Source organism: Geotrypetes seraphini, chromosome 8 (genome assembly GCF_902459505.1).
Source record: "Geotrypetes seraphini chromosome 8, aGeoSer1.1, whole genome shotgun sequence".
Classification (NCBI taxonomy): domain Eukaryota; kingdom Metazoa; phylum Chordata; class Amphibia; order Gymnophiona; family Dermophiidae; genus Geotrypetes; species Geotrypetes seraphini.
The window spans coordinates 139,033,892-139,054,736 of NC_047091.1; the positions used below are offsets into that span (position 1 = coordinate 139,033,892).

The following is a 20,845-nucleotide window of genomic DNA, read 5'->3' on the forward strand; positions in this document are numbered from 1 at the left end:
ATCTTGTAGAGCCGTTTCTGTGGAAGTACTGGATGGGGGATGATGTGGCACTGCTAGAGAGGTACGGATCAGAATCAATGACCCATAAAGAGAAAGGGCAGCACTGCATCTCAATGTACAACATTTGAAAATATGTCCATCAAGTTTTTCATTATGTGTTGCTGTCTGGTAAGTTTTGTTTCATCCACCCCTTATGTGTCTCACTTCCCCACCCATTGCCAGATTGATTGATTCCCTCCATCCTAGAAACACTTTCAGCATGTAAAGGTATTTCAAAGTACCAAAGAGAGAGTTGGTAAGAAAAAAGACAGAAGCATTTTAAGTTCCCTGTGGACTGCAATGGGGGTCAGAGAACCTCTAGATGGGAAACAGTAGCAAAATGGCAACATTCACTTCATTGAAAAATTGGTTGTTTTTAACCTTAAACAACCATGGGTAGCACAGAGAATAAACATTTCACAATGTGAGAGATGAGGAGGGTCATAGTAGAGCAATACCCTCATGTAATGCATAACTGTACTGTATGTTGCAATTATTTTTAAAAGAAATTCAACACAAAAAAAGACAATGCATATCTGATTTTATTTTATCCCCTGGGAAATTTTCCCTTTTGGAAGGAGATAAAATTTTGAATGAGCAAACCTTGTGGAATTAAAAATGCTGTAATTAGTTTGCTCTGATTAGTAATAAGTTTTCTCAAATTTGTTTGTATGTGCATATTCATATAATTCTGCCCTTGAGCAATGTGGGGAGCTTTTCCCCATCGTGGTTCCCCCAGAAGGGGGAGAGTTTCACTTCTTTTGAGCACATAACTTTGCCAGTGCACAGGGGAACCTGATAATTCTGCAGAAATTAGCATTTTATTAATTTTTTTTTTTTTAACTTGATATACCACATAGTAAACTGAAGCATTTACAGTAAAATTCCTGCTGTCTGTCAATCTCTCAAGCTATGAATCATTCCTTTCTTCCAGCCTTCTCTGAAGAATTCTATAAAAATAGTCACTGAGAATCTGTTGGCAGCTAAGTCCCATCCAGTCTATCCAGTTTCATTCCTCATGCAATGGGCCATAGATTCCAGATCATCTCTGGCTTTCCCTTCACTTTCTCTCTGTTATTATTTTCATTTTTACCATCTCCCTTGGGAGGCCAGTAGATACTCCTTGCATCTGTTACCCTTTCCCTGAACAAATGTTTTCTGATGTTACTCCTGGGTCTCATACCATTATGCTTTCCTCTAAAAGAAATTTTGCTTATTGACGGCTTATGACGGCAGATAAAGGCCAAATGGTGCCTCCAGTTTGCCCATCTGCAGCATCCACTATCTCCCTCCTCTCCATAACAGATCCCACATGCTTGTCACATGCTTTCTTGAATTCAGCCACATTCTTTGTCTCCACCACCTCTACTATTCAAGCATCTACCAACCTTTCTATAAAAAAGTATTTCTTTAGATTACTCCTGAGCCTATCACTTCTTAACTTCATCCCATGCCCTCTCACTCTGGAGTTTCCTTTCAATTGCGACTCACCTCATGCAGTGGAGAGATCCCAGTACCAGAGTTACCAGACATTCGGGATAACCCGGACATGCCATCTTTTTTTGAGGACTGTCCAGGTGTCTGGACAGTTTTTTTTTTTTAAATCGGGGGAGTCTGTCCGGGTTTAGCTGGCTCTCCTGACTCCTCCATCTACCTCTTCCCTGGGCCCAGCCACTATAATTGAATCTTTGGCCTGCAGCAGCAATGAGGCAAGTCTGCTGCCGTTGGCCTGTCCCAGAAGCTGTCTCTCTAAGTCCACCCTAGGCAGGAACAGGAAGTGGCTGCAGAGAGGAGGCTTCCAGGGCAGGCTGACAGCAACAGGCTTACCTTGTTGCTGCTGTTGGCTGTCCGAAGATTCAATTATAGCAGCTGGACTCAGGGAAGAGGTAAATGGAGGAGTCGGGAGCTAGAGAGGTCATGAGGGGAAGCAGTGTCCAAGGAGGAAGGGGAGGGGAAAGGAGGGAGCTGTAGAAACATCATGCAGGGAGGGAGCGGGCTGGAGAAACTGCATGGAAGGAGGGAGGGCTGGAGAAGCATTATGGAAAGGAGAGAGTGTTGGAGAAAATAGCATGGAGTAGGGTAGTGCTGGATGGGAGTGGAGAGACAGAAACAGCAGGAGAGGAGATTGGAAGGAGAGAGAGGAACACCTACATGGGGGGGACGGTTGGGGTTGGAAGGAAAGAAAGAAGCACTCACAAGATAGGGGGGTTGGAAGGAGAGAGAAAGAGAGAGAATCACTCAGGGGGAGGAGGGTTGGAGGAAGGTAGAGAGAGAAGGAGAAGCACTAAAAGAGTACAGAAGATAGGAAGGGAGACCAAGAAAATGGGTGGAGTGTGAGCAGGGTCATGTGTGTTCTTTTGTGTCTTCACAAATATGATAATCCTATCCAGAACATCTGTGGGGGAGGGAGAAATGCTGGTTGGGGAGGGCACCTACTTTGGACAGGCCCCTGGGCTTAATTTATGGGGGAATGGCCTGGAACACAGTTCCACCATTTCTTTTCAGACTCCAGAGCAGCAGGGATGCTCTGCTCCAGTACCTCTCTTCTAAGATGCCTGCAAGGAGCAGGAGGGGATAGAGTATATCTGGAGTAGCAGAGCCATCTTACAGTAAACTTCCTTATTTCAAAACATACAGCAAACTCTCACAGCAACAGATTCAGTCCATATACCATAGCCAAGATTTCATTTATACAGGCTAAAAGGTTTAAAAGAGGACCTAAGGGATATCAGACAGCCCTCCAAACAGCATAGTTTGGATGGGTAAATTCCTCATTTGTCCCAAGGTATTTTATATTTTGTACCTTGGGACAAATGAGGAATTTACCCATCCAAACTATGCTGTTTGGAGGGCTGTCTGATATCCCTTAGGTCCTCTTTTAAACATTTTAGCCTGTATAAATGAAATCTTGGCTATGGTATATGGACTGAATCTGTTGCTGTGAGAGTTTGGAGTAGCAGAGAACAGTCACTTTACTCCTTGAATCAGTCCTTCTTTTCCTGTTGCTGCTTCCCCTGGCCCACCTGCCCCCTTGCCTAGCTTTACAGTTCCATTTCCCTTTTTGTCTAGAATTAAACCCTTAAGATAGGAGCAATCGTGGTGAGAGTGGGTGCAGTGGTTAAAAGCTACAGCCTCAGCACCCTGGGGTTGTGGGTTCAAACCCATGCTGCTCCTTGTGACCCTGGGCAAGTCACTTAATCTCCCCATTGCCCCAGGTGCATTAGATAGATTGTGAGTCCACCAGGACAGATAGGGAAAAATACTTGAGTACCTGAATAAATTCATATAAACCATTCTGAGCTCCCCTGGGAGAATGGTACAGAAAATTGAATGAATGAATGAATGAAGTGTTCCAGAAGCAGACCTCACAACCATGATTATAGAGAAAACTCTTGTCATACTTTCTGTGTGTTGCAGGTCTACATTTCCTGTGGAGCTGTGCTGAACTCCATGGAGAGGGGCCTAATTTTATCCCCAGGCTTCCCGAACAGTTATGACCCAGGTTCCCATTGTGTGTGGCAGTTTGTTGTGCCTGCTGGATACCAGCTTGTGATGGAGATCTTTGACTTTGATGTTTTCGAGAACACAAGTGACCCCACTGACAGCTTCCCATTTTCTTTCAAAAGGCTCAATACAAATATGCCTTTCACAGAGGAGAGTTCATTTGGTGACCTTCACCACAGTGTTCCCACAGCACCACTCTTTCATCATGAAGAACGTTGGAAGACATTGCACAATCGCAGCCAGGACCCCTCCTTTGAGAGTGCTGAAGGTCATCTTGATGAGATCTTCAGTGACATCAAAATACATGAGGCAGCCAAACAGATGTCTGAACAAAAGTGGCTTTCACAAGGAGACTCAGCCAAAGATCTGCCCAACGAATTTCCGTCTACAGCAGAAGCTTCAGTTTCTGCTCATTATAACACTCCAAGACAAGAGGTCAGTACTCAAGATACAGGTCAAAAAATGATTAATAAAAACAAGATTGTTCATCTGCCTGGTAGGAAGGAGAGAGGAAGCAAGACTAACGAAGACAATGATTTATATATACATCAACCAACCATAAGTGAAGGAGTAATGGATTCTGCAACAGCTTTCCTTCAGGACAGCTCCTCTTCTCTGCCCTTGCCAATAGACATCTGTCCTCATGATGTCTTATATATTTCAGACCTTATCACCTTTTCCTCACGCTTTTGTGGAACAAACTCACCCTTAAACAAGACTATGGTCTTTGGTTCTTCAGTAGGATTGGTGGAGGTTATTATGGAGCTCATTACCACCACAGATCGAGGGCGGGGTTTTGCTATGCTCTTTGAATATAAAAATGACACAGGAGTCACCCCTATGGATTTACAAAGGCACGGGGAAAATATGATCATCTTGGCAATAATTACTGGAACAATCTTCTTTGCTTTGATTCTCACCACACTGTATATGGTATACAGGTAAGAATCTTTCTCTCTACCTAGCTTGATTTACTTATTAATTACTGATCCTAGAATTAGTAATACTCAATATGGTTCAACCAGTACTGTAGAGGTATGTGGAAGTTGGCGACTTCATGCTGAATCGGCTATCCACCTGGCCCTTAATATCTTACAAGTTTGGTGTCATCAACCTATTGAATACAACTCTCAATGGTTTTTGCATGTTGTAAAGGAGGCAAACCACTACTCGTACTTTTTAGTGCATATCGCTGTGCCCCTTGTGTGCACACCCGTTGATTTTGAAATGACAACCCTATTTGTTTGGATATAGCTCATTTCTTTTCCATAGAAGTTCATAGCAAGTTACATTTAGGTACAGTAGCATTCCTCTGGCCCTAGAGCAGGGGTGTCAAAGTCCCTCCTCAAGGGCTTCAATCCAGTCGGGTTTTCAGGATTTCCCCAACGAATATGCATGAGATCTATTTGCATCCATTGCTTTCATTGTATGCTAATAGATCTCATGCATATTCAATTAGGAAATCCTGAAAACCTGACTGGATTGTGGCCCTCGAGGAGGGACTTTGACATCCCTGCCCTAGAGAGATCACAATCTAATTGTGTTTATGAGGCAATGGAGGGTTAAAGTGACTTGCCCAAGGTCATGAAGAGCAGTAGTAGGATTTGATTGAAGCCTTGCACCAGAAGACCTGCCTGGGGAGTCTGAAAATTCTCCTTTATAGTACACCTTAAAATAAATAAGCCTGTCCCAGAAAGTAAACAAGCTATGGTTTTGGGAAGAGCAGTTGGTTAGAGTCTGCCTGGCTCCTTTTATTGGGAGTTTTTAAACCATTGAGCTTTCGAGCTTCCAGCTCATTCAGAACCAGAGCTGAGATCGGGCAGCATGGACCTTTGTTTGGAAATATCAGGGGATTTTTTTTCCTTCTGTTTTACATCTACCAGCACATCCAGTCTGATCATTGGAGGGGTATATCTCAGCTGGGGAACATGCACCAGGGCTTCTTGTAGACTCCTGCAGTGATGAACCCTGAATCCATTCACTAGGTGTCACCACTGAGTGATGACCAAGGCCTCCTGCCTCAGCCACTTTGAATACTGAACTACATGTCAGTGCACAACATTGGCAGTGAGCCACCTGAGCAATCTTTTTTCCTTTTAATGTACTTCTGCAGTAGTGGAAGTTTGACTTCCAGTGCTACTGCAGATACAAAACTCCCACAGAGGTGTAGCCAGATAGACAGTTTTGAGTGGGCCTGAGCCTAAGGTAGGTAGGTGGGCACGAAATTAGACCCCCCCCTCCACTCCACTATTTTCTTTTCATTCCGCACCCATGCCCCTGCCCACAAACCCAAAATATTTCATATCTGAACTGATGTGGACCCTCATACTGACGGTTTCCTCCTCCTCAGACAGCTAGTGCTCTTCCAAACAGTAGCTGGCGGCAGTTGTCTTGAGCTGACGATGATGCTAGCAGGCCATGCACGCTCAGTGCTTGCACATGCATAAAAACTGAACATGCGCAGAGGAGCCAAGGTCCGTGTCAATGTCAGCTTGAGACAAGTGCTGCCAGCTGCTGTTTGAAAGAGCGCTGAATGCCTTTGGAGGAAATCTTCAGCTGGCAGGTTTTGGAGATCCCCACAAGCTACAGCAAGAGTGCTATAATTTTGGGTGGGCCCTGGCTAGGCCACTGTATCAAGTTAAACAAGAAAACAAAACGGAAAAAAGCCAGTTTGAACTGTTTTAAACTGGTAAGAACCGGTTTGATCTGGTTTACTTTGGAGGAAAGGCACAAGAGGGAAGATATGTTAGAAATGTTTAAATACCTACATGGCATAAATGCACATGAGATGAGTCTTTCATTTGAAAGGAAACTCTGGAATGAGAGGGCATAGGATGAAGTTAAAAGGTGATAGGTTCAGGAGTAATCTAAGAAAATACTTTTTCAGGAAAGGGTGGTAGATGTGTGGAATAGTCTCCTGGTAGAGTTGGTGGAGACAAAAACTGCCTGAATTCAAGAAAGCATGGGATCTCTTAGAGCAGTGGTCTCAAACACGCGGCCCGGGGGCCACATGTGGCCCGCCAGGTACTTTTTTGAGGCCCTCGGTATGTTTATCATAATCACAAAAGTAAAATAAAACCGTTTCTTGATCATATGTCTCTTTAGCTATAAATTACAATATTATTATTAAGACTTAGCCAAAAGGAAAGATTTATAAACTATAAAGAGTTTGACCTCATGCAAAATTGTCATTTCTTTAATAAGATATTAACTATTTTTTTTTTCTGAGGCCCTCCAAGCACCTACAAATCCAAAATGTGGCCCTGCAAAGGGTTTGAGTTTGAGACCACTGTCTTAGGGAGAGGAGGAGATAGTGGATTGTGTGGATGAGCAGACTGGATAGGTCATTTGGCCTTTATCTGCCATCATTTTTCTATAACCATAAAGCTCCATGACCTCACAATGCAAGTGTTGATCCGTAGCCTTTAATCACAAAGTTCTATGACCTCATAATGCAGGTGTAAAGAGCCTTAGCTTATAGGGAGAGGAGGAGATCGTGGATGCTGTGGATGAGCAGCCTGGATGGGCCACTTGACTATCTGCCATCACATTTCTCTGTTTCTATTTGTCCTTGACATGACTGCACCTAAGAATGGGAAGATGAAAGGCCGATTAAACAGTAGTTTCAGAACTAAATGCCACGTACAGTGGCATATCGAAGGTGAGAGGCGCCCCTTCCCCAATCTCCTTGCTGCGTGCACGCCCCTCTTCCCTTCCCCCGTGCCGCTAGTTGTTCACCGCCACAAGTAACAACTTCAACGTGCTCCTTGCAACCCTAGCGGCTCTCTCTAACATCACTTCCTATGTGCGGCATCCAGAAGTGATGTCAGCGGGAGAGCTGATGCAGCCGTAAGGAACACACTGAAGTTGTTGCTTGCAGCGGTGAACAATTGGAGGCAAGGGGGAAGGGAGCATGCTTAGTGAGGGGAGGAGTAGGAAGAGGGGGAGGGGAAAGGGGCATGGTGGCAACATGGAACCTGGGACAGACTGCCCCCTCGCCTCCCCCCTTACTACGCCACTGGCCACGTAGATGTGACCATAACAAATACTCTATATTATAGCTTTCTTTGAAAGGGTTAAAAAGTAAATTTCATAGCTCAGTCTAAACCATTTCTTGTTTCCCTTTAGGCACAAGATATGGTCCAAGAGACGATCAAGTGGCTTCAGTGAGCAGGAGGTAGTGTACATTGCATGCAGCTGCAGCACGCCTTCTCTTCCTTCTGTTTTGTGTATGTTTTCCTTCTGTTATGTTTAGGGTTACCAGATGCCCCCAGGCCCATCAAGTTCCACCCATCCCCACCCCACTCCCTAGCCCCACCCCCTCAGCCTGTTCTCATCAGTCAGGAGGGCATCCGCACATGTGCAGATGCCCTTCCCGACGCAATCTGCTTTTCAAATCCCAAAGTGCCGGGTTTTGAAAAGCTGTCCAGATGGCCAGACACGCCCTCTAAAAAAAAGGACATGGCCCGGTAAATCTGGATGTCTGGTAACCCTATAAGTTACGTTCATCAGATACTTACTGGGGCATGTTTTGAGTTGTAGAATGGAATCCAGAATGCGGCTGTTGATATTAGTGAGCTGCAGCTTGTGGTCCAGAGCTGGAAGAGCGATAACAGAAGCTTTAGGGACCCAGAAGCTGCAGGTAATGCCTGTTCTCCAGCTCAATAGGAGAGCGCTCCATTAAAAGTTTTGTATCTACTGTGTGGTTGGGTGGGTTTTTGCTGTTTTTGGGGAGAAATTGAAAATTGAGTGACACGTGTGGTTGGGGTTTTTTCCCATTGGTTTGTTTATTGTTGTTCTGGTATTGTCCTCAATAAAAACTTTTTGCACATAAAAGTTTTTGATCTCAAACTTGTTGCTCTCAACATTTTTGGGGAAAGTACATGTATGCCATGGAGTAAGTCCAGGGCTGGATCTCCTCTTTGTTATGTCCTGGAGCCAGGTAGAAAAGTTTCTTTGCTCCTTCCACTTTGTACTACTGGTGTCAGGTCAAAAGCTCGCCAGGACAAAGGCGCGAGCAGACAATTGAGCGCAGTGTGGAGGCGCGCACCGAAGAAAATTACTGTTTTTAGGGCTCCATGTGGGGGCGTGGGGGGGAACCCCCCACTTTACTTAATACAGATTGCGCCACGTTGTGGGGGCGTTGTGGGGGGTTTGGGGGTTGTAACCCTCCGCATTTTCCTGAAAACTTCACTTTTTCCCTGTTTTTAGGGAAAAAGTTAAGTTTACAGTAAAATGTGGGGGGTTACAACCCCTCAAAGCCCCCACAACGCCAGCGCGATTTGTATTAAGTAAACTGGGGGTGCTCCCCAACAAAACCCCCCGTCGGAGCCCCTAAAAATAGTAATTTTCTTTGGTGCGCGCCTCTGTCTTGCACTTGGCTGTCGGCGCGCGCCTTTGTCTTCCGCGTTGTTGTCTATGAACCGTACTACTTTGTAGGGGAGACATCTGGCTTCTGTTTTTGACTCTTTGTTCTTGCTTCTTTCATTAATTACTGGGTGTTAAATCAGAGCTACCCACAGATGCCAAGTTATGAAGTTCAGACCAGAGATTTTGGGACAGTCTTAGATTTCTGACTACCCCAACATGGTGCATTATCGGACTTGTGCACTGATTTCAGTGGGCAGGATCAAACTCTGCGCTCCCTCCACTGCCCCAGGTACATTACATAGATTGTGAGCCCACCAGGACAGACAAGGAAAATGCTTGAAGTACCTGATTTAAACCGCTTTGACTGTGGTTGTATAAGTAGAAAACAGCGGTATACAAGTCCCAGTCTCTGTCCCACTACAAATTGCACTGTGCTTTTGGGATGCAAGTTCAAATACAGGACTGGCCAAAAAGTCTCCAATACAGAACTAGGTAATTTGGCATTTCTGGCTTCCCCAGAGCGTCCAAGTTACTCAGTCACAGATGGAAGATTTTAGGCCAGCCCTGGATTTCTGGCAACCTCATCCTGATAGATTATGGAACCTTCAATACCGATTTCAGTGTGAAGAATCAGAAACTACAAATACTACACTGCTTTGGCATATAAGTTTAAAATTAGAACTGGCCCAAAAAGTCTGCCTCCTGAAACTGGGTAGCTTGACGGCTCTGGTTTCCCAAATGTACACTGGTGACCACTCAGCCAGTTTGCATATTCATTATGAAATTCCTGAAAACCTAATTTGCATAGAATAACACAGGGTCAATGCTGAATGTGTAGGGGCCCATGGCAGAATCTGGGGAGAGAGCCCCAAAGTCCCTGGTTAGCCTATGCTTCCTACAGTATGAGGGCTCAGAGTAACTGCCTTGGTAGCTTGCAACCGCTTAAACCTGGTCATGCAAAATTATTCCATGATATTCACTGTGGAGACCCTAAAAGCCTGACTGGCTTTGGGATTACCAGGACACGTTTAGGAAGCCCTACCTTAAATTCATATGTATGAGAACAAATCAAAAATGAAACGCAATTGTTAAATTACATGATAACTGAAACAGAGCTAGCCTTTAGGTGTGTGGTAATCACAATGTCAGAAACATGGACACTCCATTGCAAAATTGATTCATCGAAGAACAACGTGCAGTAATGTGCCTTTTTGGGGCAGATGGAGTGAAACCTGTGGAAATTCACCATCAGATATTGACTCAGTATCAACATAGGACCATGAATTAAGATTTATGAGTGGGTAAAAAGGTTTAAAGCAGGAAGAATAGATGTAACCAACAAAGGCCATTATGGTCACCCATCAACATCACACACACAAGAGCACATTGACAGGAAGGATACCTAGATTAAAGAAGACCAACAGAAAACAGTGTCTCACTTGGCTGCAAATTTGGATATAAGCTATACATCTGCATTTGCCATAATGTATGATGACTTGGGATACAGGAAAGTCTGTGCACGATGGGTTCCCAAACTGCTTACATATCTGCACAAGCAAGTGTGTATGGAGGTTGCAACCCAGTTCCTGAAATGGTATGAAGAAGATCTGAGTATTGTGAAGCGAACTGTTGCTGGCGACAAGACACGGTGGATCACTGCGACCTAGCGAGCAAGAGACAAAGCATGATGAAATAAAGGAAGTGGTGCTCACCTGGCTGCAGGAGCAGCCAAAAAACTTCTCTGCAGGAATGCAGAAGCTAGTTGAATGATACAACAAATGCATCAGCTTGCTTGGGGACTATGTGGAAAATGATTTGTTCAATTGCTCACAGTTACTTCTATTAAAGACATTAAATGTATTTTGCTTTTACTTTTTGATTTACCCTTGTATTAATAAATACAATATACCCTGCCCTGCAGTGCTCTCCATTCCTCTGTTGAAAATAAGAATCCAGGATATCAGACCTGTTATTTGTAAAGCACTGTTGAATGCCTTGCAGCCATAGGGCACCTAGATGAGACAGATTTCACCTAAGACACCCCTCTCTCAGTGCCTCTAAATACAGTAGAATCCCGATTATCCATTACTCAAACAATTGGCACTCTCACCCAACCAGCAAAAAAAAAAAAAAAATTGTCCTCCCTCCAGCATCTTATGCAGCAGGGATCCTGAGCATACAACCCCCTCCCCCTGTCCCTCCCTACAGCCCCCAAAGCAGCGGCAGTCCTGGCCTGTCAACTCCCACTCCCTCCCTCCCTCAAAGCAGCAGGAGCAATTCTGATCTGCTACCACCACCATCACCCCCCCCTCCAGCCCTGACCAGTCACCTCACCCCTTACCCAAAGCAGCAGCGGCAGCTGGTTAGCAGAGGCAGCACTGTCAACAGGCTGCTAGTGGCCAGCCCCAGCAGGGCCTTTCCTCTGCTGTATCACTTCCGATGTGACAGAGGAAAAGCCCTGCTGGGGCTGGCCACCAGCAGCCCGTTTACAGCGCTACCTCAGCTGACCAGCTGCTGCTGCTACTTCAGGTAAGTGAGGGGGGAGGGTGTCCAGGAGACCAGACTTGTGCAGAGGGAGGGCGGGCAGACCCAGGGGAGGGAGGTGGGCCAGAAGTGTGTGTGTGGGGGGGGGGAAAGGGTGCAGTAGGGGGAAGGGGGAGGTGAGATGGATGGATATTGGACCCATAAGGGAGGGGACAGAATCTCCGACCCAGACCAGAAAGGAGGATGGGAAGAGAGGAATAGATGCTGGACCTACAAGTGAGAGTGGGGGGGATGATAGAAAGAGGAAGAGAGAGAGAGAGGGGAGAGAATTGGGAACACAACTATTTTTAGAGTAATTCTGAAGCAACCAGAAACTACTAGTTATCTGGCATCTACTAATCCCTATGGGTGTCTGATAATTGAGAGTTTACTGTACTGAGTATGCACTGCTACACATAGCAAGCCTGGCCAAAAGCAGGAGTTCTAGATTACATAAATGATCTTTGGTTTGGACTGGGGTAGAGTAGGTGGGGGTTACATTTGATTAAAGGAAACTGTTTTCAGATGAAAGTATGCTCTGAGAACCTTTTTCTCCTTTCAGGAAACAGCAGAGGGACACAAGGCAGAGATCCCTCTCACCAGACACTCACAGAAGCTTCATCATCCCCCTCAGCTGCAAGTGCTTCTGGAAGTGATAAGGTCTTTGCTGTTTTATCTGGGGAACAGACCAATGAGCTAAGTTCTACCAGTTGCAGAATGCAGGTCAGTATTTTACATTTAATGTGGCTATAGATGGTGGGATTAACATTCCCAAGAGTTCCACAGAAAGTACTAGGTTTTAGAGGACTGTCCAGGTTTCCGGACAGACTTTCCCAAAGGGTGCAGAGGAACTGAAAGAAATCTCTGTGAATCTGGAAGATGTACTAAGCCAGGGGTCTCAAAGTCCCTCCTTGAGGGCCGCAATCCAGTCGGGTTTTCAGGATTTCCCCAATGAACGTGCATGAGATCTTTGTGCATGCACTGCTTTCAATGCATATTCATTGGGAAAATCCTGAAAACCCGACTGGATTGCGGCCCTCAAGGAGGGACTTTGAGATCCCTGCCCTAAGCCAAATCGACAAGTTAAAAAGTGATAAACCACATGGTATACATCCCAGGGTACTAAAGAAACTCAAAAATGAAATTACTGACCTGCTGTTAGTGATCTGTAACCTGTCGCTACAATAATCTGTAGTACATGAAGATTGAAGGGTGGCCAATATTACGCCAATTTTTAAAAAGGGTTCCAGGGGAGATCTGGGAAATTACAGACCGGTAAGCCTGACTTCAGTACTGGGCAAAATGGTGGAAACTTATAAAAAATAAAATTGTGGAACACGTAGACAAACATGATTTAATGAGACAGTCATCATGGGTTCAGCTGAGGGAGATCTTGCCTCACCAATTTGCTCGACTTCTTTGAAAGTGTGAATACATATGTGGGATAAAGGTGAGCCAGTTGATATAGTATATCTAGATTTTCAGAAAGCTTTTGACAAAGTTCCTCATGAGAGGCTCCTGAGAAAATTAGAGTCATAGGATAGGAGGCAAAGTTCAATTGTGGATTAGGAATTGGTTATCGGATAGAAAACAGAGGGTAGGGTTAAATGGTCATTTTTCTCGATGGAGGAGAATAAACAGTGGAGTGCCGCAGGGATCTGTACTGGGACTGGTGCTATTTAACTTATTTATAAACAATCTGGAAATTGGAATAACGAATGAGGCGATTAAATTTGCAAATGACACTAAACTGTTCAAAGTTGTTAAAACACATAAGGATTGTGAAACATTGCAGGCAGACCTCAGGAAATTGGAAGATTGGACACCAAGTGGCATATGAAATTTAATGTGGACAAATGTAAAGTGATGCATATTGGGAAGAATAACCCAAATCACAGTTACTGGATGCTAGGATCCACCTTGGAGGATAGCGCCCAAGAAAGGGATCTGGGTGTCATTGTAGACAATAAGATGAAACCTTCCTCCCAATGTGCGGCAGTGGCCAAAAAAGCAAACAAGATGTTAGGAAATATTTAAAAAGGGATGGTAACAAGACTAAAGATATTATAATGCTTCTGTCTCGCTCCATGGTGTGACCTCAACTGGCGTATTGCATTCAATTCTGGTCTGCTTATCTCAAGAAAGATATAGTGGCACTAGAAAAGGTTCAAAGAAGAGCAACCAAGATGATAAAGGGGATGGAACTCCTCTCGTATGAGAAAAGACTACAAAGGTTAGTCCAAGCTGAATTGAATGCGCTCCCGAGGGAGGTGGTGGTGGTGGTGGTAGTAGTAGTAGTAGTAGTAGTAGTAGTAGTAGTAGAGCTGCCCGATTCAGGAAAAAAAATTTCGATTCGATTCGATTTAGCCTATTGAATCGATTTTTCAATTCAATTCGATTTTCCTGCCCAATTGGGTGTTTTTTTAAAACATCCTGGTGGGTTTATTTTATAACCTCTTCACCCCTTTTATAGCCTCTTCACTCCCTTTGCCCTCTCCTAACCACACTGGCGAGCGTGGTCTAACACCAGCTCTGGCAGCATACACTTTCAAATCTGACATATTGTAATCACAAAACCGAAAATAAAATTAGTTTTTCTACCTTTTGTTGTCTGGTCATTATTCAAATCTTGTTGGTCCCAGGCTCTGGTTGCCTTCTGATAACTTGCTTGCCAGGATCTCCTTCTTTCTTCTTTCTCCGTGCTAACCATCAATCTTCCATCTCTGTCCTCCCCTTCCCTCTCCCAGAGGTCTGGCATCTTTCCTTTTTTTCATCTCCATCCACAGATCCACCTTCTCTCAACTACCCTTTCATCCAGCATCATGCCCTCCTTCCCCACCACCCCAGGGTCCACCATCTCTCCCTTTCTGTTCCTTTCATCCCTAAATCCCATTGTCCACTATCTCTCTCCCTCTCCTCTGTTTTAGACCCATTATTTCTTCCCCCCCAAGTCCAGCATATGCACATCTCTTTGAACCCCCCCTTCCCTCCCTCCTTCCCTTCGTGTACTTCTACACCAGGGCCCCCTGAAGGCCTACATCCCATCCCTGAAGGCCTACACCCCACCCTTGAAGACCAGCCTGTCCCCCCTGAAGGCCTGCACCTCCCCCCCGGAAGGCATGTACCACCCCCCCTGAAGGCCTACACCTCACCCTTGAAGGCCTGCATGTCCCCCCTAAATGCCTACACCCCACCCCTGAAGGCCTGCATGTCCCCCTGAAGGCATGTACCACCCCACCCCCCTGGAAGGCCTGTACCCCCCCAAAAGGCCTGCACCCCCCCGAAGGACTACACCACCCTCCTCTTGGAAGGCTTGAACCCCCCCTCAAAGGACTACAACCCCCTCCCCCCAGAAGGCCTGCACCCCCCACGAAGGACAACCCCCTCCCCCTGGAAGGTCTGCACCCCCCCGAAGGACTATACCCCCTTCCCCCTGGTAGGCCTGCACCCCCCATGAAGGACTACATCCCCCCATTAAGGACTACACACCCCCTCCCCTCAGAAGGCCTGCACCCCCCCCTTGAACGACTACACCCCCCCTCCCCCCAGAAGGCCTGCGTGTTTAATTTATCGAAATTCAGCAGCCTTTCCCTGCAGAAGAAGATCGCTGGCTCTAGCGATCTTTGTAAGCTGCCATAGGTTGTCCGAGTTGTCTTCCCTCTGCCGCGGTCCCGCCCCTTCTCTGATGTCAGAGAAGGGGCAGGACCGCAGCAGAGGGAAGACGACTCGGACAACCTATGGCAGCTTACAAAGATCACTAGAGCCAGCGATCTTCTTCTGCAGGGAAAGGCTGCTGAATTTCAGTAAATTGCTGCGGGAAGCTGGACACTAGTGGGTAAGCCACTTCCCGACTGACTCTCCCCACTTGCCCTCTAAAGCAGGAGCGGCAGGCCAGCAAGAGGCAGCGCTGCCGCTCCTGCTTTAGGGGCGAGGGAGGAGAGTCAGTCAATGAATCGGGAGGCCGATTTTTTGGTGGGGTAAATCGATTTGAATCGATTCACCCGAAGTGAATCGGTGAATCGATTTGAATCGTGAATTGGGCAGCACTAGATGGTGGAGAGGAAAACGGTGACAGAGTTCAAAAAGGCATAGGATGAACACAGAGGATCTCTAATCAGAAAAGAACGGTATATACAGCTCCCCCTCCCAATTCGCAGTTTCCCTACTCGTAAATTCAGTTATTCGCAATTTTTTTGCCCCCTTGTTTTTTTAATGCATAAACGCTGCATTACCTGGTGGCCTAGCAGTGACGCAGGGCAGAAGCGATCTTCCTACGCTCCTGCCCCATGCAGAGCTGTCATCAAAATTGCTGCCGTGAGTTCCCATTGTAGGCTCGAGACTACAAAGGGAACTCACAACAGCCATTTTGCAAATTGTATTCTTTGCTCTTTTATGTATTAGTTTTCTTCAGCTCTAAATCAAAACAAACAGTAAACAGCTTTGTAGAGATGCTAAGTAACCTAGTTCCAGGATGGAGACTTTTTGGCCAGCCTTGGTTTTGTACATATAGCCCAAAGCAGTGTGGGATTTATAGAGTCTGATCCCTGGTCCATTGAAACTGGTGCTGCAAATCCCATAAAGCATTTCTGCTATTGGGTTCTATTTTGCATCAACCTCTTTCCTCCTACTTGGCCTTGCACAAAAGCTAGCTGGGCTTCTGCCTAACAGTTCAGGGCAGTGGGCAGATGGTTTCTCACTGTGCCTTCGAGTCCTCATACACCTGGTACTTGTAATGCATCTTCCTACAGAATAAGGGGGGAAAGTAAGTGTGCACTGGAGTGGGGCTTTCTTTCCATTCCAAACACCCCACTGCTAATCTGGTTTTCAACTGTTAGTGAAGAGATTTGTAACTGGGTTAATGAGTTGTTTCCTAGTCTAGGCTATCTTAAATCTTACACAGTCATGCAGTTTATTTCATAAACCATAGGTTTTTTGTGTTATAGGACAAAAACCTGAAGAGAAGTATTACAAGCTCAGCCTCCGTCTCCAAGTGGCTGACAGATCATGAGATGCTTGTCAGGGGTGCCAAAAACGAGAGAATTGTTCCTAATACACAAAGGCAACGAACCTGGAGTGTCCGAACATTTCACGATCTCCTGCCACCCCTACCTCAACTACAGAGCAAAAGATGCAGCAGCTGGACCACAAACAGTCCTTTCACCAAACTGCTGGACAGCGTGAGTAGATAAGAACAAACCTTTGGGCTTTCATACCTCTCTACAATCCAAATGCATTATTAACCCACCTGCTAATAAAACTCACCATTGTAACCAAATTTTACCCATTGCTCCAACTCTCTGGTATCTAAGTTACCCCTCCGTAACTTCCTATAGTAGCAGCAGCTGCCTGCATAAGGCAACACAGAACTTATTGGGCTCTATTTTATCTCTTCCCCATAAAAAGTTTCCCCATATCCATATCTGAGGGCCTTAAGCCTTGTGTTCTTATGACTAAGAGAAGGGAAGCAGACTTGACAATGTTCTTCCCAGAGTTGTAGGTACAGACCCTTCACTCAGTATTTACACATCTAAATCATGTGAAGGTAGGAGGGGAAAGCACGTTCCTGACCTATATCAGAAGCTGGACGATTTTCACCATACTGCCTTCATACTCATTTCCTTTTTTTGATTTCACTGCAGGGCTCCTGCATGGATGCAAAGAACTGGAGTGAAGAAAGTCACAGGCCCGTCTGTTCAGCTCTTTATTCAGAATCATCCAGCAGCAATGTCACAGGTCAGCTATCCCAGCCTGCACAACAGCATCAAAGGCTCAGCTCATGTCAACTCAAAAAGTCACTCTTTGGCAGCCCTTCCTTTGGATTTTTAACCAGTAGTAACCATGCTGTGAACAAGCAGAGTACAATAGCAGATTCTTACCAACCAGAAAATGGAAATTTTGGTCCAGACCACACCCTTGAACTTTCCAGATTCCATACAGGCAGCTCAGCCAAAAGCTCGAGCCCAAATGAGCTTACTGCAGAACTGGAGTCATTAAAACCAGTGTTTATCATTTCTGAGGAAAACGATGACCAGCTGCCTTTGGTTTTTGCTGAACAGCTGTGTCAAACTGGTGACACACTGTCCTTAGGGCAAGGTGGTAACCAAAATACCGCAGGAACCAAGGCAGATGCCCAGCTGCCATCACAGGACTTCCTATTAGGTTCAGACACCAACATTCCCTCTGAACTCGGCACCCTGACAAGATTTCCAGCTTCATACAGCCTTCAGCACTACAGTAACACTGGAGGCTTGAAGTCTCCCAGGAGCCTAAACAGTCTGGTTATATTGGACAGCAGTCAAACCAGGCCACCTATTTAGCATAAACTCTTCATTTTCAAAAACTCTACCCTGTTTCTGCATCATGAACCCTACAAACACATTTACTTTTTTTCACCATTATCAAACTATAACTTGATGCAACCTTGGGTTGGAAAGAGACCATTGATTGAAGAAAATTACATAACACTTCTTTGCCTGGGTTTGCTTTCATATAGGTCTTAGATATAGGGCTCCTTTTACAAAGGTGTGCTAGGGCCTTAACGCGCGCATTAGAGCGCGTTAAATTCCTGAGCGTGCTAGCTACCACCACATCCTTTTTAGGCCGCAAAACACAAAATAATAAAGAAATATACAAAACAGATCAGATAGACATCTTCCAGCTCATGTTCAGAAGGAAAAACTGAAGCGGGAAGCACAGCCCTCTGGAGAAGGAGGCGGAGTTGAAAACCTGGAGTGGATTCCTTCTGCAGAGCTCGCAGGCATGGGAAGAATATCCCACTGTCCAGAATGACAAACCTATTGCACTAGAACCAAGGCTTACTTTTCAAACCATTTCTAGTTGAATAAACATGTTTACTTCCATAACACCTTTTCAGAATTGCCCCATTAATGTACAATGTAGAGCAGTGGTTCCCAAACCTGTTCTGGGGACCCCCAGCCAGTCAGGTTTTCAAGATATCCCTAATGAATATACATGAGAGAGATTTGCATATAATGGAAGTGACAGGTATGCAAATCTCTCTCATGCATATTCATTAGGGATATCTTGAAAATCTGACTGGCTGGGGGTCCCCCAGGACAGGTTTGGGAACCACTGATGTAGAGCATCAAATACACTATCAGTACAAAGATTTGGCTTTAGCTCACACCTTTCCAGTTGTAGTTCAGAGGGAGTTACTATTTGAATAGGATAAGTATTTTCCTTTCTTCTGCCTTCCCTAGGGTTGACAAAGCTAGAAAGAATATGAATTGAAACTTTAGGCCTGTCGATCACCATTAACATAAGAGTTGCCATACTGGGGCAGACCAAAGGACCACCAAGCCCAGTATCCTTTTTCCAACAGTGGCCAACCCAGGTCACAAGTACCTGGCAAGATCCCAAGCAGTAAAACAGATTTTATGCAGATTGTCCTAGGAATAAGCAGTGGATTTTCCCAAGTCCATCTTAATAGATATGGACTTTTCATTCAGGAAATTATCCAAACCGTTTTTAAACTCTGGTAAGCCAACTCCTTTCACCACAATCTCTGGCAACGAATTCCAGAGTTTAATTACATGTTGAGTGAAGAAATATTTTTTCCAGTTTATTTTAAATCTACTACTTAGTAGCTTCATTACATGCCTCTTAGTATTTTTGGAATGAGTAAACAAGCGATTCTGATCTACCCATTCAACTCTAATTTAATCTAAGGCTCTAGGTGACTTGAAAAGACAAAGGGTAGATAAGGCAGAGGGGCGGTAAGGAGGAAAGGGGGAGAAAGGAGGAGGAGACCTAATCGTACTAAGCAAAAGAACTGGAGCATATGGAGATCTTAAAAAATTGTCAAAGAGAAGTTTTCAGTTTTTTCCAGAATTAGGCATGGTTGGCTTCTGTTCTTATTGTTTCTGTGAGATCATTCCAGATTTTGACTCCCAGGAAGGTGAACATGGATTGGAAAATTCTTCTGTACTTGAGATTTTTCGTTGAGGTGAGGTTTAGTTGGATCCTATTAAGTAGTCTGCGAGAAGTGGACCATGCATCGGATAGGAGTTTGACGAGAGGGGCAGCTGAGTTTCCGTAGATTATATGATGCATAATGCAAGATGTTTTGAATTTTATTCAGGCTGGGATGGGTAGCCAGTGGAGTTGTCCGAGGTATGCTGAGATGGAGTCTTACTGCCGTGTTTTGAATGAGCTGCATTTTGTATGTAAGGGTGGTGTTGATTCCCAGGTAGACGGAGGTACAATAATCCAGTTGAGATAATATCATCATCTGGACAAGGTTCATAGTCAGTGGTGCGTAAGACACCAGCGCACCGACAATCCAGCGCAAGAAAAAAGCGCGGCACCGAAAAACTTATTTTTAAAGAGCTCCGACGGGGGGTGGGTGGGGGGAATCCCCCCACTTTAATTCACAGTGTTCGCACTGCCGTAGAGAAAAGAGAACTTTTTCCGATTTTTTTCAGGAAAAGTTCCATTTTCTCTACAATGTGGGGGATTGCACCCCCAACATCCCCCAACAGCAGCACAAACACTATGCATTAAAGTAGGGGGGGTTCCCCCCACACCCCCTGTCGTAGCTCTTTAAAAATAAGTTTTTCAGCAGCGCACTTCTTTCTTGCGCTGAATTGTCAGCGCGCTGGTATCTGGCGCACGATTATCCTGTCACCTCTGGACAATGAGGGCAAAGTGATGCTGATGTAAGTATGTCCTGATGAGTCTCAATTGTTTCATGGTGAAGTAAGTTTTCTTTCTAAGATGGGATACTTGAGGTTCCATGGTTAAGGTGGAGTCCAGGATGCAGCGTAGAATTTTAGAGGTTTTAGCTACTGTGAGTGTGTTGCCAGATAGGAGCGTGATGCTTATTGGTGCTGTTTGTTGGACACTTTGAAAGTAAAGGACTTTGGTTTTGGAGGCATTTAGCTTTAGTTTTTGGGTTGCTGCCCAGGTTTGGATTTTTTCTATGTTATCAGAGATTTTCTTGCTGGTGTCATTTTGGTTTCCTGCTGCTGGTATGAGGAGTAGGATGTCGTCAGCGTATGATATTATGCTCTCGTCTTTGAATTGGATGTCCCCGAGTGAGCTCGTGAACAGGCTAAATAGAATTGGAGAGAGTAGCGAGCCCTGTGGGTCTCCACAGAAGGCCCTCCAGCTGTTAGAGTAGACTGTGTTTTATAGACCACAGCTGCTTTAGCCTTTCCTCTTCGGGAAGTTGTCCCATTCCCTTTATCATTGCCCTTTTCTATCTTTATGGAATGGTTCTATCTATTTCTTCTCTGTTGCTGCTAACAACTGCTTTCTATTGAGGCTTGGTGAATGTAAAGTCTGCACTTTTAGTAAAATGAACAAGATGGGAAAAAAAGGCAGAAAGATTGAGAGCACTCAGATGGAGGGGCACATTCCTCAGTGCTGCAGAGAAAAGAGAATCACT

At 45.1% G+C, this 20,845-nt stretch overlaps 1 protein-coding gene across 1 annotated transcript in view; it reads left to right on the forward strand.

Moving 5' to 3' along the window:
- The window catches only part of LOC117366224, a 75,020-nt gene extending 57,120 nt beyond the window's left edge, over positions 1-17,900 (forward strand). Inside the window, exons 2-7 of the mRNA XM_033957472.1 lie at positions 3,457-4,484; positions 7,672-7,720; positions 8,086-8,185; positions 11,999-12,159; positions 16,380-16,613; positions 17,076-17,900. Coding sequence (XP_033813363.1) covers positions 3,457-4,484; positions 7,672-7,720; positions 8,086-8,185; positions 11,999-12,159; positions 16,380-16,613; positions 17,076-17,753 — 2,250 coding nt within the window. The 3' untranslated portion in view covers positions 17,754-17,900. The remainder of the gene's footprint in view (positions 1-3,456; positions 4,485-7,671; positions 7,721-8,085; positions 8,186-11,998; positions 12,160-16,379; positions 16,614-17,075) is intronic.
- Positions 17,901-20,845: the final 2,945 nt, after the last annotated feature.